General features: G+C 39.8%; 1 protein-coding gene across 9 annotated transcripts in view; it reads left to right on the top strand.

Moving 5' to 3' along the window:
- Positions 1-17046, top strand: part of SPATS2L (spermatogenesis associated, serine-rich 2-like) — a 157457-nt gene that overhangs the window by 70912 nt on the left and 69499 nt on the right. For all 9 annotated transcript variants that reach the window (XM_012727732.1, XM_012727727.1, XM_012727752.1 and 6 more), the window contains one exon: positions 4550-4610. In XM_012727732.1, coding sequence (XP_012583186.1) covers positions 4550-4610 — 61 coding nt within the window. The remainder of the gene's footprint in view (positions 1-4549; positions 4611-17046) is intronic.

The following is a 17046-nucleotide window of genomic DNA, read 5'->3' as shown; positions in this document are numbered from 1 at the left end:
GTGAAATTTTATTACTGCCTACACAATAAAGCATGAGGGAAAACAGGAGATTAAGTCAGAAAGCAATTTGGCATTTCAGTACATTGTTTTAACTTTTTATGTTTTATATGATTGCATGAGAAATATGTGTATTAAACTTGGAGTTTGGTGTTTGATTAGATTGTCACATATATTAAACTTTACTGACTGGTAATAATTATAAGTGTTTGAAGCAAACATATTTGCCAAAATTTTACTATTCAGGTTTATTTTTCATAAAAATAATTTATCTTTGTTTTCAACTAATAGATTTTCTGACTGGCATAAATGCATATTAAGTAAGGTCTTTGCATAATGAGTAGTTCAGTTTGATATAACTTTGCACATGAAGTGATTGGTAGTAACCATGTTTGTGGTTTATTAATTTTACACTGGAGAGGTGTATGGATGATAGATTGGTGATGAATGGTGGAATTCTTTTCTTAGTGAGTGATATCTTTTCCTAATAAATTTTTGATGATGGAAAATAAATACATATCTAGAATGAAGAGATTAATCTGTTATTTCATAAGTAAAGTTTTAGTCAACAATTTCCTTGATCTTTATTTTACTCTAGGATTCATATAAAACTTAAGTGATATCTGTGCGTGCTTGAAGTAATAATTGCAGAAAGCTAGAGTATAACTGCAAGGAAAAAACATCAGGCAATAAATGAGCTATTGAAATATGTTAATCTCAGGACTTGTTTTTCTGGTTATTTTAATTTGTTTTGTCTAGTTTGGTATGTATGGTGTATGCATTGGTAGATTTGAATAGTTAGATCTTGGTCATTGTGTGGTTCTAAGAACAATCTTAAGTGACACCAGGAATTAGAAACCATGTTATTTTCCGAGAAGTCAGATGTTTCTGTACCTTTGGGTGGACTTAAAACCGTAAGTCATCTCTGTTAGGGTACATAGGGGCATTGGCCATAGGCAGTGGTGATACACTGTCAACTTTGGTGGCCACGTGTTCCCCTTAGCCATGTAGAAGCTTCTTAGGTAACCTAAAGGTTTGCATCTGTGACGGCTGGGGTTTCAGGTTGCAGAACACTGGACATCATTTGGGAGAAGGTGGCAATATGTTTCCTGGAATTAATTGCCTTAACTCTTTTAAGTTAGCAATTAAGCTTCAGATTAAGTTGATCTGAGTGTTCAGCTGCAGTTCATAGTCAAAAACAGGATCCCAGAGAGTAGGGACACAGCATAGTTTCATTTTCACAGGGGCAAGGAGTCACCTCAGGCAGGACAATGAGCCTGGGCAATACCACTCTGTTGTCAACACTTAGGAGTCTTCACAAGGGGCCAATCTCTAGACATTCGGACGTTCCTGGGGGCCTCTGTGGGTCTTCCAGCCTATTTCACAATTTACTTCCCATTTGTCCTGATCAATAGAACCTGATTTCACTTATCTGGCCACCCAAACTCAATTAGGGCCAACTAAATTTATGCTCTATTTAGACTAAACTCCTTCATCTACTTTCTGTGACCAGAGCTATCTCTGATTTCATAATCCCTCCCTTACACATGATAACACCAGCCAGCAAAAAGCCTTGATGTGGAGAAGACATTGGCATCTGCCTGGAAGATAGAGTCCATAGGAACAATCCTACTCCTAGGAAAAAGTAGCAGTGTAAAATGGGCCAAGGTCAGCTCCCTGTAATTGTATTACTCTCATCTTCCCATCTAAGAAGCCCGTAATAACCCGACTCTGTCATTATAACCAGCATGTTCCTTCAACAACAATGTGATTAATCTCACTGGCATCACCACCAAAGAAGAGTTTTCCTTGAGTTAGACTTTGAGGTCAAAGAGGAAGAGCAAGCAAACAAACAAGCATTTGTATGTATTTATCAGCCTGTAAATATTGTTCAAGTTCAGTGCTGTCACTTCCTTAAATCTCAGAAATTTTCTATCCTCATGGAATTCCTCCCTGATTCCTCTGTGCATTATAACCCTCCAGCTTTAGAAAATGCTGCACATCCAAATCCTAAACTTCAAAGCAAAGCAAAGCAAAAAACTTTTCTATCAGATTTCACACATCTGTAATGGCAAGATTATGTGTGGCCAGAAGACTTAGCTAATCTATTCTAATGAAAGGAATTGTGACTCACAGATCCACCCTAACAAATAACAGCAAATCCAGCTGTCACCTTTGATCCTCATCATCTCATAGGTAAACCTGTATCTTTTTCCCTCCCTAGCTCCTTCCCTCCTGCCTTCCTTGGGTCCTTCCCTCCCTCCTCCCCCATCCTTTTTCTTTCACACATAGGTACATACACTGGCACAAATGCAAAAGTCCATGTATCTACAGAGTATGTTTACAAATGCCAGAACTTCCATTTGAATAAGGAAATCAACCAGCCAAACGTCTTAAAATATCACCGGCGTAGACCACCATACAGGCACTGTGATAACTGATGAAAGGTTTCGCTTTTCATCTAGGCTTGTGAACAAGAACTGTTGATTTGCCCTTATACCTCACATGCCATCTCAATTGACTGTTACGGATTATCGGAAAATAAACCTGCTGTCTTTTACTAGTACCTCTCAGGAATAGGAATAAATGAAATGAAATTCAGGTGTTATTTGCCAACTAGTATTTACTTTCTCCCATGTGCCAAGGCAGAGGATACCGATTTTACCATTCGGAGATTAGTTAAGTGGGAGACAGTTTGGATAGGATGGGCTGGTGCTCTTGGCAGAGATTGGGGGAGGCGTTTTCTTGCTGGAGATCAAGCACACAGGGTCTGCGGGCTGGTAAACTCAAGTGTCTGTGTCAGTGACCATATCATTTGAAAACATACAAAAATAAAATTGTACTGTTGCAAATCTTTGATAGTCCATAATAATTTATCTGTGGGGCTTCCTATTTGAGGAATGATAGGTTTAAGATTATGTATTGCCATGCTTTTGTCATAAAATCAACAAAAGGTAATGGACCTGATCTTATGCTTCATTTAAGAGCTAGAGGAGTCTTGCAAGTTATTCTTAAAATGTATCAACTCTAGATTCTCTCTTTATTGCAAAAGTCAAAAAGAATATAAGAAAGTGCTTCTGTGATTGTTGATGCATGGAAAGTGTTAAACATGAAAATAGTAGGCTGTTAATATCTTGGCCTGTCTTGGCTAATTTCTGACCCAAATTGTTTGTTCACTTTTAGTCATGCTCTATTTCAAAACAAGATTGAAGCTCTGAAACACTTGAGATCTGTCTTCCATAGTAACTTGTGAAAGACTTAGAGCAGATGAGCTGAAAGGAGATCCCAGAGCTTGATGTTAAGAATACAAATCTCAGGTTTACACTGTAAAGGCAGAAAACGTAAAGAATTTTGGGAAATAGGAGGATTGTGGGACATTTTTTTTTTAAAGATTTATTTATTCATACAGAACTGGGGTACAGGCCAGAGATGTGGAGGGTGAGAGGATTCACCAGTGACAGAGCGGGGAGCAGAACAGGCAGATCGACGAAGTACACTGCTGAGGGGAGCAGCGGGCGGGCCAGGAGAGGTCTGCCATGCCATGTGGATCTCCTCCGGGGCAGGCGGGAATCGAACTCATGCGGAAGTGACTTTAGCTTCTTAGTGCTGTGCTTTAACACGCTGCGCCACCAGGGAGGGCCGGATTGTGGGACATTTTAAGAGTCCATTTGAAACTGATAGTCATGAATTTATTATCATTAAAAATATAGTGAAATTATGTACATATTGATCTGGAAGGATGTGTTCTGATATGTTAGTAAGTTTAAAAGGAGTTTAAAAGTTGTTATATATAGTGGTTTTTTTTTAATTTATTAATTTATGCATACAGAACTGGGGTATAGGCCAGAGGTGCAGGGGCAGTGAGAGGATTCACCAGAGACACAGTGGGGAGCAGAACTGGCTGACTGATGAAGTACACTGCTGATGGGAGCAGCAGGTGGGGCAGGAGAGGTCTGCTGCGCCATGTGGGTCACCTCTGGGCTGGGGATCGAACTCATGCTGAAGTAGCTTTAGCTTCTTAGTGCTGTGCTTTAACCTGCTGTGCCACCAGGGAGGGACCTAGTGTTGTTTTTTTAATGTTTAAATCTGAAACAATTTCTCCCGTTTCTTGTTCTAGCACTTAGTATAACTTTATGTATGCAGGAAATGCTCAATAAATTTCCTATTAACTAGAGGCTGATGAAGAAGGTCTGGAATTATGATGACAGTACTAGTTAAAATAGATACACTTTTCATCCTTTGAAATGTTTTTGACCATCTCTCTTTTACATAGTAAGTAGAAACACAATTAGGGTGCATACCCATCTAGCTTTGCCATTTTTCATGTCAGTACACTATGAATAAAAGATTTTACATTGTTTGTTCATGTTGTTGTAACATGCTTTTAGAACATATATAAGTCATATGCTTAGCTTGAAAGTACTTTTACCTTCTAAAATGGTGTTTTTGATCATGGTTGAGTGAACATGTTTACTATGTTGGTAGAGAGCATAAAATAACACATTGAGACATAAATTTTAAAACTTTAATCATTTTTCCCCTCTCTTTATAGGATTTACCCCACTAGAACTAAGATGGCTGAACTCAATACGCATGTAAATGTCAAAGAAAAGGTAAGATAAAGTGAATATTGGCCTGTAGAAATTCCAAATGGATAGTCTGATCTCTCATTACTAAAAACTTAATTGCAGTGGAAGAAAATTCCAAATGGATAGTCTGATCTCTCATTACTAAAAACTTAATTGCAGTGGAAGAAAATTCCAAATGGATAGTCTGATCTCTCATTACTAAAAACTTAATTGCAGTGGAAGAAGGGGAAAATGGCTTTAGGGATACCTAGTCATTCTGACACACTAGGAAACTAACAGAAAGAATATGAGTGATATTTACTTAATGTGTTAAGCATATTATAGTCACTTTCTCATTTAATCTTGATGACCATAACTCCATAAATATAATACTGTTGTTATTTTTTTACAAATAGGAGGAGGGAATTGAGACACACAGAAGTTAAGTAATTTGCCTAAGTTCGCATGACTAAGTAGTTCACACGACTGACAGAGCTGGGATTTGAACTCAGCAGTGCCATCCTATAGTTCATACTCTGACCCTCCTTGTTGGTTGAATCTAAGAACTGTTAGTTGCTGTCTCCAGATACGGCCTGCAAGATATCCAAAGTCTCAGCTATGGTCATGCTGGGGAGCCTTGCAGTTTCAACACTGAGAGTTCAGGACTCTGAAAATTCTCCTTCCCATTACTCATGGAAGGCCGGTCATATTCCAAGGCCCTTCCAAATTGTGTTCTCTTCTGTGAACTTTCCTCTATTTGCCACATACTTTGCACCGTTAGTTCTTAATGATCATAAACAGTAACTCACATGAGCTCATGGGGGTGAATCTGTCAGAGCCATTCATCTGGCAGTCTGGTAATTGCGCCCCTGGCAGAGATGTGTCCATGTTGTACTGTAGAGTTGGGTCTCTAAGAGATCTGTAGGTAGAATACAGGGTTCCATAAACTTGAATGGGAAAAACACATTTTCATCTTCACCACCATCTAAATGAAATTTAACATTTCCTTCCATTATGAATGTAGGCAGAGTAAGAAAAAACCACCCCACAGTCATAACAGGAATAGCTGTGACTTTCACAACTAGAAATCACAGATACCTTCCTATCAAATTATATTTGTTGCAGATATGCTGAAATGTTGTTTTTTCATCACTACTTCAAAATTACTATAGTTGCAGAACATGCTACTGTATTGTGTTGTTTGATATTCATTGCCTAAATTTGTTTATTACTGTTAACTTTATTTCAATATGATGTTTCCTCTGTAATCACATATAATTTATTTCATAAATATTAAAATAGTCTGAGAAGGAGCCCCTAGGCTTCACCAGACTTATTAAAGAAGGGTGCATGCTCCAAAAAATTTAGAAACTGATATCCATGTAGGCCTTACAAAGGACAAAAGTAAACTGTGGAAAGTTTTTAGGCAGGAGCATGACTTGGTGTGATATATTTTTTTAAAGCTCTCCATGACTCTGTTAACTTTAGTGCTATGTGTTTTAGAAATCTTCATATTGAATAAATTTCCCATTTGATGAGGACACTGAGGCTTGGGGTAGCATGAGTAGTGGAAGTCAGACTCAGGAAATGTGTAGGAGCAGTTCACACACACTGATTGCTCTAAGTGTGCTCTCTTCCTACTGCGTTTCTGCATTCCAAAACTTTCCACCAAAATATCCCTCATGCAGAAGAACTAATTGCTATTGCAGATCTCTATGGACATGATCAAAACCAGCGTTACCAATACGCAATTTCTTTAGTCTTATGTGTTCTCCTACAATATGATACATGTCTCTTATCCATTGTATTCCATAATTTATTCCATTTGCTATTTTAATACAAAACTCTTCCCAGTTATTGACCAGTGCTGAGATAATTGCAGCAAAATATGCCCCTCTTATATCATGGCTGCATGTTCTCCTGACTCATGGTCATACTAAGGTGAGACTTTGAGAAGCTGGGTCCAGCACCAGTGTTGAACAAAATTGGCCCATTGTTGTATATCCTAAGGATGGATTGGCCCGTACCTCAAGTTGCACTGTGGGAAGGAAAAGCACATGAAAGAATCAGAGTCTTAGCAACTGATGACTTCAGAGCATGGCTAGTGGACGGACCAAACCAGTGTGGTAGGCACAGCAGTCAAAGATAGTGTCTTATTCAGAATGGGGCGGGATGTATGGCAGGGACGGGGTGGTGGCTGACCCACCAACACATGTTGCACAGAGGTGTGGGGTGAGCTCTCCACGCCATGGCTTCAGTACCACTGTCTTCCACTCGTGGTCAATGTCAATTATACATTTGAAGATGCACAAGAGATGGTGTTTTTGCCATTGCACTTCGTGACATCAAAATGCTGGCATTATTTTGATAAAAGGATGATGTTTAAGTTGTAAATATTATCAATCTGCATGACAATGAAAGCACTAACTCATTTAGTAAATCCCATCTTCCGGTGTCAAAGGTTAATAGACTTCTCAATTCAGTAAAATAAATCATAATAAATAACTGAAAACTTGATCATTTATAATTTCACATTGATTTATTTTAGTGCAGTTATTTCCTTTAGTTATTAGCTTTTATGGCCTTTTTATGATTAGTTTGTTTCTCAATCTGTCACACAGAGCAGTGGCATTTTAGTTCCAAAAATTAAGACTAATAACAACTGTTATGTCTTAGATTAAAAATTATAGACTCTTAGACGTCTGAAAACAGATATAGGCAGTGTTCTTATATGAGACCTCATCAAGCTCTGTGGGATTTTTCAATACTTAGAAAAGTCTTGTAGTGAGGTTTTTGCCACCCACTAGGGCATCGTCAAATCCATTCCTCCTTGGGTAAGATGCTTTGGTGAAGAAGTCATTCCTGTGCTTCAGCAGCTTTAGTTCAAAAGAAGAATTAATAGTTTAGGCATTATAATCCAAGACAACTGAAATCTACAATTGACACTCTCAGTGATTGTTTTAAAATATCTTTGTTTTTATTGGATTATAAGTGTAAGGATTTAAATTAGAAATATTAATGCTCAGTCTCCTTAGAGTGACATACAGCTGTGTGATCCGACCCATCTGTTTTTACACTTTTATCTGGTGCCACTTCTCCACACACATACACTTGTCGCCTCAGCCAGCCTGACCGGACCTGGAGTATTTTTGCCTCGGTGCTTTTGCAAAGCAGTCTGCTCCCTGTGGGGTGTCCTCCTCAGGGACCCTGTTTCCATTCAGCTCCCTTTCACTTACCTCCTTCCTTCTGCTCCACCTGAATTATTTTAGCGTCTTCTGTTCTGCTTTGAGCTTCTCCACATTCTGTGCTACAACATTATTCCTGTTATTGTGGTTCTTAGTATCTCTGGCTCCGGCATGTGCTGTCTGCTCCTTGGGGGCAAGGGGCCGGTCTTTCTCATCTTCATGTTCATGGTTTGACATACAGTTGACCCCCAATTAGAGTTAGATAAATGAATGGATAATGAATGAATGAACATGTCTACTTGAATAGTTAAGTTTTGTAGAGACTTTATTTTCCATTCATGATACTTTGCAAAATCTCAAGCCTTCTTAAAAACTGAAATGTAGGTTAATGGAAATGTCATCTCATTTTACTGCTCTCTTTGCTATTAAATAAAGCAAGTTTTAAATTGCTTCTAAAATCAGAAACTAAGGTTACTTAGTTTTACTACCTGTGGTTCTATAGAAAAGCAGTGTCTTTCTGAGAAGGTTATCAAATACAGCTGGTTTTATGATAACAAGTGAGGTCCTTAGGTGAGTAGAGAGTCATAACACACTGTGCGAAAGAAATGGGAGGGGGTTCCCCATAGTTCACCTTACTAAGGAGATATAACAGAATAAAATCTTTGAAATAATCAGGGATAGTATTTAGGGCAAACTCACTCTTTACAGCTCTTTTCTAAATGATATGATTTTAGAAATTCAGAGCAGAAAGCTTATAGATGACTTAAGAATAGGGCTCAGTAATGACATTTAAACATTATTTCCTATGTGAAACACTAGGGTACCAAGATAAATTGATTTATAAAATTTTAGATGTAATTCTTGACTGATTAAGAAGAAATTGTTAGAACCTACATAGGCAAAAATAAAATTTATCGAATATTTTCATGATTATTATAAAATAGCTATATGGAATTTAATTCAGCAATAAAATTTGATGATGAAAAGTTGAGGGGGTTCTTGTTTGTAAGGTGAAATACATATTTTGTGAGTGTCCAGCTATAACTATTACTAATTCTAACCAAAAAATGATCCCAAAGCCACTTAGGGAACCCATTATAAATGTGAAGTAATCTCCAATGAGGTAAAGTCATAGAGTGTGGAATTGGAAGACAGAGATCATTGACTCCCCAGTTAGTAGTTGAACAGCCAGGAGTAAGTCCTTAACTTTTCTGTTCCTCATGTTCCTAATGTGTAGATTAAACACAATAATAAAATCTACCAAAGTCATCAAGTGCAACAATAAAAATGGAGCTGCTTTAATAGCTTCTAACTATATAGTCTAGAAAGGATCAGGAGGTTCATATGTCAACTTTACAGTTAAAATGAAAAAGAATGCTAGCTAATATTTTTGTTTGACAGTCACATTATAAATTCACATACAGTCAACATTAGAAATATAATAAATAAATAATCAAAAAGAGAAGAAAACAAACAACATAAAACTGAACTTGAATTTTTCAAACTTTTTTGTTAAGGATTTTTTTGTTTGTTTGTTTGTTTTTTTAAATGCATATGATTGCTGGGATAAAGGCCAGAGGTGCAGGGAGGTGAAGGTGGTGAGAGAATTCACCAGAGACAGAGTGGGGAGCCGAACAGACAGATGTCCACTGCTCCCTCAGCAGTGTATTTCAGTACAAGACAGGAGAGGTCTGCTGTGCCATGTGGATCACCTTCTTGGCCAGGGATGGAACTCATGCTGCAGTGGCTACTGATTGCTTCATAGTTCTGAGACTTAACCTCTTGCACCACCAAGGAGGCCCCACATTTTTATAGTTAGTAAACACTAACCATGGAGTCATTAAAATGAAGGAGGAGGAGTGGAAAGGGGTGAAGAGCAGTGAGAATAGAGAGGGGTCATCTCAGCATTTCTGCAAATGATCAAGTTAAGACTGTGTCCTAAGCCTGTCCACAATAGGTGGGTAGATGTCCCATTTTATTGTTCATTTTTTTCATGGAACTGTCTTGATCAATATTGTAGGAAGTACTGAAATGCATGTTCTAAGTCAGCTCAGCCTGATCCTTGCATTTAAATAGCAAGAACATAAACCACAAACACACAGCTTTTAGGTTTCACCATGGACAGGTTCTTGCCTTTCTGTTATCATAGGAAAGGGACATTAAATTTCCTTTCAAAGAACAGAGAAACATTGACAATAGTTATTGCCTCATGCTTATGTACGGAATTGCTGTTATTGTTGCTTGGCAACTAGAAGAGATTTGACAAGGGTTCTGAAGGAACTGAATGAATAAATGGAAATGTCAGCATCAGTTTCAGGGGATAAGAAGAAATTTACTATTGCAGGATTAGCATCACATTGCTTTTTCCAAGCTATATGATTGGAATTCACAGTGTTTCTATTCTGCTTCTCCTGCCCCCTCTCCTTCCAGCCTTTCATCTCAGCCCCTTTGCATCATGGCTGAGAGGTATATACAAGATAGATGGCTAATGCCAAGGAATACAAGAGCACATCAAAAATTAAAACCTTTGGCAGCATGGGGGAAAAAAAGTTACTTCTACTGGCAACCCCTCGGAATTTATAGGTGCATTACCCCTATCTAGTTGTTTCCCACAGTATTCCTTTGTCTTAAATTATCCAATTTTTATTGATTTTAAGTGACAAGACTGTAGTGACTTCTTATCATGAACACAAAAAGTATGTCCAGATAGACTACATAGATAGGTAAGTAGGTAGGTATGTAATGACAGGTAGGTATATAGGTAGGAAGGAAGGTAGATAGGTAGGCAGAGAGACAGAAGGATGGACACATAGATTCAGCATTTAAAGTATACTGCTTTTATTACTATTTTTATTACCATTTTTCTCTGTAAATTATTTCTCCATGACTTAATTACAAGCTCTTTATAAGCACAAATGGACTTTTGTGTACTCAGTAGCTTCTATAATAATGGGAGGATTGACTTTATATCCCCCCACATATTTGCTATTCAAGATTTAGTTAAATAATTGTATAACAGTGCTCCCCCAATATTAGGGAGAAGGGGGAGGGAAGTACAGCATACGTTCCTGGTGGGGCCAGCATTAGAACAGCAGTGGGGAAAAGAGTAATAATTAAACAAAGCATATTTGTGTTCACATAAGTTCTTCAAGAAGTGGATGCCAAGATGGAATTAGAGGGGGAGAAATTTCTTGAGGGGATGGAGATGCTTGTAAAAGATAAAGGGAAAGAAACATGAGCAGGCAGGGAGAGTCTACAGACTTTCAACCAGGTCTGGTGTCTTTGAAAGAAGGAGAAGAAAGGAAAATTGGTTTAGGAGGCGTCTTAACTTGCGGGGCAGTCTAAGAAAGTTTCTTCAGGCTTCTGGGGAGTCCTCAGACTAACACTGCCTCCGGAGTAACTCCCAAATCTTTAGCATGAGCTTTCACTAGTCCCCCATGATCTAAGTCATTGACTGGGGGCATTCTGGATACTTGGGAGGAAATGCCCTGGGAAATCTAAGGGTATAATACGCAGCTTCCTGGGTAGAGTTCTGCAGCCACCACAATATTCCAGAACATAACAACATTTCATTTTCAAAAAGTCAATGGGAGAGTGTATGTTGAAATTCAACCCTGGAGGAGAAAAGCATGATGTATGTGCCTATTGAAAAGAACCAGTGAAAAGTCCTAGAAGCATCGTCCTATGGTAATTGATAAATCCAAATGCAGATTCTAGAATTTTCCTTTCCTTGGCAAGCATGGCCATGCTGCCTCTTCAATAAGGGGTTTTCTCAGCTTCTAGGGCTGAGAATGACTTAGAAGTCTTTCCTTTTAAAAATACTGTCTATTTCTAATCAAAGGAACCAGTGTGTTACTCCTACTGAAGAATGATGTTCTTCCATATGTTGTAACTTGGTCTCTTTATCTAGCAAATGTAGTTCAGGTAGAGAATCTCCAAAACTCTTCCATCTCTGATTTGGATGAATCTATGACCTTTTCCATCTCATGACCTCCATGCAAGACCAAAAATAGCGTGTGCCACAGATCAGAGACCTTGGAGGCAGTGCTGTTATGAATTTAGCTGCCTCCTTTAAATGTGGGACATAACCTCTGTTTAGTTTCTTGTGAAATAAAGAATTTGAGTAAACCTTCTCTAAGGTCCGTTCACTGAGATGACATTTCCAATGTTGTCCTGTCTTCCGGGCCTTCAGAACACCTGTTTTCCAATCTTCACAGGTAAACGTCAGTGAGAATGTATTGAAAGGTCTACTCTGTGTTTACAGTACAGCATTACTCATGACACACAGTAGATCTCTAGAAGATAATTGAAACTTTATGCCCATTGAATAGTAACTCCCCATTTCCTTCTCCCCAGCCCCTGGGGACCACCATCCTTGCTGTCTGCTTTTGTGAATTTAACTACTTCAGATACCTCCTAAAAGTGGAGTCATGCGATATTTATCCTTCTGTCACTGGCTCATTGCACTTTATCATAATGTCCTCTGGGCTCATCCATGTCGTCACATGTGACAGTGTCCTTTTTTTTAAGGCTGAATAGTGTTCTAGTGCATGTATTTCCCACATTTTCTTTATCCACTCATCCATCTGTGGACATTTGTTAATGTTTATTCATTTTTATTGACTCAAATTGTAATTTTAGTTATTCTGTCCAGGCTGAGTGCACAAACTAGTTTTAACTCTTTTTTCTGCCTTTAGAGGAAGAGCAAACAAACTCATAAAATCACCGGGAAAACAAGATTTGGTCAGTCAGGTGATCCTGTTCACTGACGTTTGAACCAGCATGCTGCTTCTAAATTGGTCAAACCTGTTAAAAATAAAAAATGGTGTGTGGGTGAACAAGTGAACACCCCCAGAGGGAGTGTGTGTTTCTGGTTTCCATGGTTTTCAGTCTCTTTCCTTCACACCACAGTGAAGAAATAGCCAAAATTGATATAGTTTAGACATTAACTTAACTCTTGTATTCTGGCATTTGTGAAAGGGTAAGAGTGACCCAGCCCTTATGATACCTTTTTTCCTAATGTTTGTATTTTTTTGTATCTTATATCGTTGCTCCTTTTTTGTCCCACAGTGTTTGCTTTCCTTGCTCAGGTACAGTCCCCAGAGAACCCCCACCACAGCTCTCCTGTGCACCATTACCCAGCCTCAGCTGCTCTTCTCCATTGCTTTGGTCCCCCTCCCCTGCAGCACGTCTCTGATTTGTAGTTGTCTCTTTATTGTTGTTTCTTTGTGTTGTGTTTGTCGTCACTTTTCCCCTTGGTCCCTCATTTGGTTCCCTTATATTCCGCCTATAACTGAAACCATCCGATACTTTTCTTTTTCCTTCTGACTTATTTCACTGAGCTTGATCTCTTCTAGTTCCACCCATGTTGCTGTGAATGGCATTACTTTGTCTATTTTGATTGCTGAATAGTATTCCGTTGTGTGTGTGTGTGTGTGTGTGTGTGTGATACTTTTTACTACAAAGTTCTGTGAATGAGCATGGGAAAAACCCACAGGGAGAGTGACTGTCACTCTGTGATCTCCACTTGGCCCCTCCAAGTGGAGATCCGAAATTCCTAAGAAGTGAGAGATTTTTTACTGGATCACCTAAATTAGAAGCAGAAGATACATGAAAAATATTTTACTTTTCTATTCTGATTAAAATACCAAAAATAAAATGCCTTGTAAAAATAGCATCATCTCTTTTGTCTTCACTAATAATTTAAATGTAGAATTTAGTAGAGGAAGTTGTTAGACAGAATTTTGCCTGATTCATAATATTATGGGGGGTGTGACAGGCTAGCTGAACATAGACTTGCAATGGATTCAGAGACTCACCCTGCCCTAAGTAAATTACAATTTTAACTGGAAATTTTGGAAAAATCTAAGAATCAAGCACAGTTATAGAAAGCATTAAGGTACATGCTAGCTAGATGGATGCTCAAGATTTTAAGAGTGAGGCTGGTTGTTTGTCTCAATGAAAAACAGAGAGGCATCTGCTGCTCACAACCTTTTGTTATATTTATAAATATATTCTTTTTAATTTACAAGTATCACATTAAAGTCCAAAATTCTGATAAGAAAAATGGACTGAAAGCTCTAAGACATTTTGTTTATTTGATTTTAATGTTATTGTTTCTTTAGATAGAAGAAAAGTTCATTTGAGTATCTGTTCTATAAGTCACTAGGCTTATTTCTGGGAATTAAAGAACCTACCTACCAAAACAGTTTCCATTTATTATTGTAAAGTTCTGGGCTTTTCCCCTCAAATGTTCAGTGACTTGGTAAAATATAGTCGCTGAAATTAATGGAAGGAAATCTGGGTGGTGGTGGTTTTTACCCTTTGAGGCTCATTGAGGATGCAGTGCTCCAGTGACCACAGCAGTAGCTCTCCTTCAAAACTCAGTGGCTTTCAGAACTGGTGAGCAGGACAGTAGGAAGGAGATGACATCCTGTGACTTCTGAATCTAGGTGGTTTGGCTTCGTACTAGTTGGCACACTGGTGTTGGAGCGCTGAGCTGCCATGGAAATAGTCTGACTATTCTAGATCCGCCATGCTATGAGGAAGCCCAGATTAGCCCCTAAGGGGGGTCCGCAGGGAGAAGACTTGGAATCAGATCCCAGCTGCACCAGCTCCTACATCTGTCTGCTTGAGAGACCCACTCAGCCCCACTCTGCCCACCTTTCTGACCCACAGAAATGGGAAAAAGAACATACTGATTATTATAAGCCAAAGAGTTTTGGGGTGGCCTGTTAAGCAGCAATTAGATTACTGGAATACTCTCTCAAACCAAGAAACTCTGCTCTCAAAAAGTAAAACATGAAAATGGTATTTTCTTTTTTTTTTTTTTTTTTTAAAGATTTATTTATTTATTCATACAGAACTGGGGTACAGGCCAGAGGCTCAGGGGCGGTGAGAGGCTTCACCAGAGACAGAGTGGGGAGCAGAACAGGCAGATCTACGAAGTACACTGCTGAGGGAAGCAGCGGGCGGGTCAGGAGAGGTCTGGCTCGCCATGTGGTCTCCTCCGGGGCAGGCGGGAATCGAACTCATGCGGAAGTGGCTTCAGCTTCTCAGTGCTGTGCTTTAACCCACTGCGCCACCAGGGAGGGCCGAAAATGGTATTTTCAAAATGATGCATAGACAGGAGGATGTGCGTAGCTAATGCTCTAGGTGAACTAGTTGGTAGACTAGCAATTGACCCTCACAGAGGTCTGCCCGAGGCCACTTTCTGCTCCTTTCCTTCCACTTGGCTCCTGTGTTGTCTATGCTCCTGTGCTGTCTGTGCTCCCACTCATGACTTTAAGTTCTGGATGAACTTTAGAAATTTGATCAGCATTCAGACCCAGATTTAACTGTTCCAGGTAGGACTCAGATGAAGACAGCCTGTTAAACCGTTGCAGGTGATTTCTATTTGCAACCAGGGCTGAGAATGAGCCTGTTTGATGCTGACAGTGCCCGAATCTGCATCGGGGGCTCAGTTCTTCTTTGGAGCTACAGACGCACAGACTCAGCTCATTCCTACATGTTGGACATGGCTATTTCGCAGACTCCTCAAGTGCAGTCCTCCTTGTCCAGCAGTCCTCCCTCTCTTAGGAAACGGCACCGCCATCCATGTAAATGCTCTGGCCAGAAACCTGGGCGTCACCCAGATCCCTTTCTTCCTCATTCCTCACAGCTAGATACACACAAATCATCCGCTTCCACATAATCTGTGCTTTCTCTACACAGCCCCATCTGGTCCATTTTCTCTTCCCTGGCATCTGAGTCAGAGTCCTCACCAGCAGCCTCAAGGTCTCCTCCAACTCATCCACCCAGACACCACAGTGACCTTAAATACACAAATATCACTCTCCCTCTCCAAGTAAAGCCTTTCGATCACTTGCCCGTAAAACAAGTCTCAAGAACATTTTACAGGGGGTTGGGGGGGGAGGGGAGAGGAATAGGAACAAAACTGGGGTGGGAAGAGCATACATGACTATGGTGATGGCACAAGGGTAGGAAGTCCGCAGGGATTACAGCTAAGATGAAAAAATGCACAAAATGAATGATGTAAAAAATATATATATATATATAAAAAAAAATAAAGCTCAAGATTTTAAGATGACTTGCAGAGTCTTGCACACTTTTGCTCCATGTCTTTTGATCAATCTTCTAAAATCCCTCTTGACATTCAGTGCTCCAACACCGTAGGTACTCAGTCCCAGTTGTGACACATGCTTCCGTGCCATCTATGTCATATCTTTTCCAGGAGTACTCCCTCCATTTCTTCTCCATGTCTCCTCTGGTCCATCCAAAATTCATATCAATTTGGATAAGCTATGGATGCTGGCAACTGCTATTTTAAGTGATATGAAATTGGAAGGAAGAGTTAGCTAGTGCATTCCCTGATTTTGGTGGCAGAGAGCAAGGTTTGAAAAGATAACGTTGACAAGAGTGATGGGTTGGGACTTCAGACCAGAATTCAACAAACATGGATGCAACCCCTACCCTGGGGTTCTAGTCACTGCACCACAGTGCACTTGCCACAGAAGCAGTCCAGAGTCTGCTCGTAGCAACGAAGCTCCGTGTGAGAACCTGAAAGTGCAGGCGCCACCTTGGATTCCTTTAATGGGTTAATGGGGCCCAGCCAGGCAGGTGTGGGCCCCACAGACCTTGGCTCTGAGCCAACAACCCCTGAAACAAGGTAGTTTATTTAGAGGATCTTGTTTCAGCAGGATACCCACATGAGCTTGACCAGCAAGGTGAAAACTGAAACAGCACAACTTACGAAGCAAGGCTAGAGAGTAGCATAAAAGAATCTGGGAAGCTCTTTATTTCCTTAAAGAAAGCAAAGGATGTGGTCTTTCACAAAAGGCTTACACTTACACACCAGAAAGCCTCACTAGGCAAGGCCTGGCGTCCCCTCCATGACCACATCCTCCTGATGGCGGGCCTCCCTCATCTGGCTCTTTATCATCTGCTTTGTGTTCTAAGCAGGATCTCCCCACCCCTAGCCGCCCCCTGGTCTTCCACCTCATCATCCACTGTCTTTGTTCACAGATGCCTTCATCCAATACCTTAGTAATTCTCATATCCCTCACGATCTACCACTGTGTTGCTTAATTTGTAACCTTGGATCATTCCTTGTCTCTGTTCCTGTGTTTGGCTTGTTGAGAATAAGGAGAAGCCATGCCACTTGGCCCCATGACAAACCTGAGCTTTCCAGTTTGAGTGGAACTTCAGTCCCACTTAGCATCCTTTTTTTCATCTCGGCCATTTCCTATCGCATCCCTTAAGGCAGGTTAACCCCCTTTTTATTTTTTAGCCGTAAA

Source organism: Condylura cristata, unplaced genomic scaffold (genome assembly GCF_000260355.1).
Source record: "Condylura cristata isolate star-nosed mole 26May11 unplaced genomic scaffold, ConCri1.0 scaffold00002, whole genome shotgun sequence".
Classification (NCBI taxonomy): domain Eukaryota; kingdom Metazoa; phylum Chordata; class Mammalia; order Eulipotyphla; family Talpidae; genus Condylura; species Condylura cristata.
The sequence above is the reverse complement of the archived record's forward strand: the minus strand, read 5'-3'. Positions and strand labels throughout refer to the sequence as shown.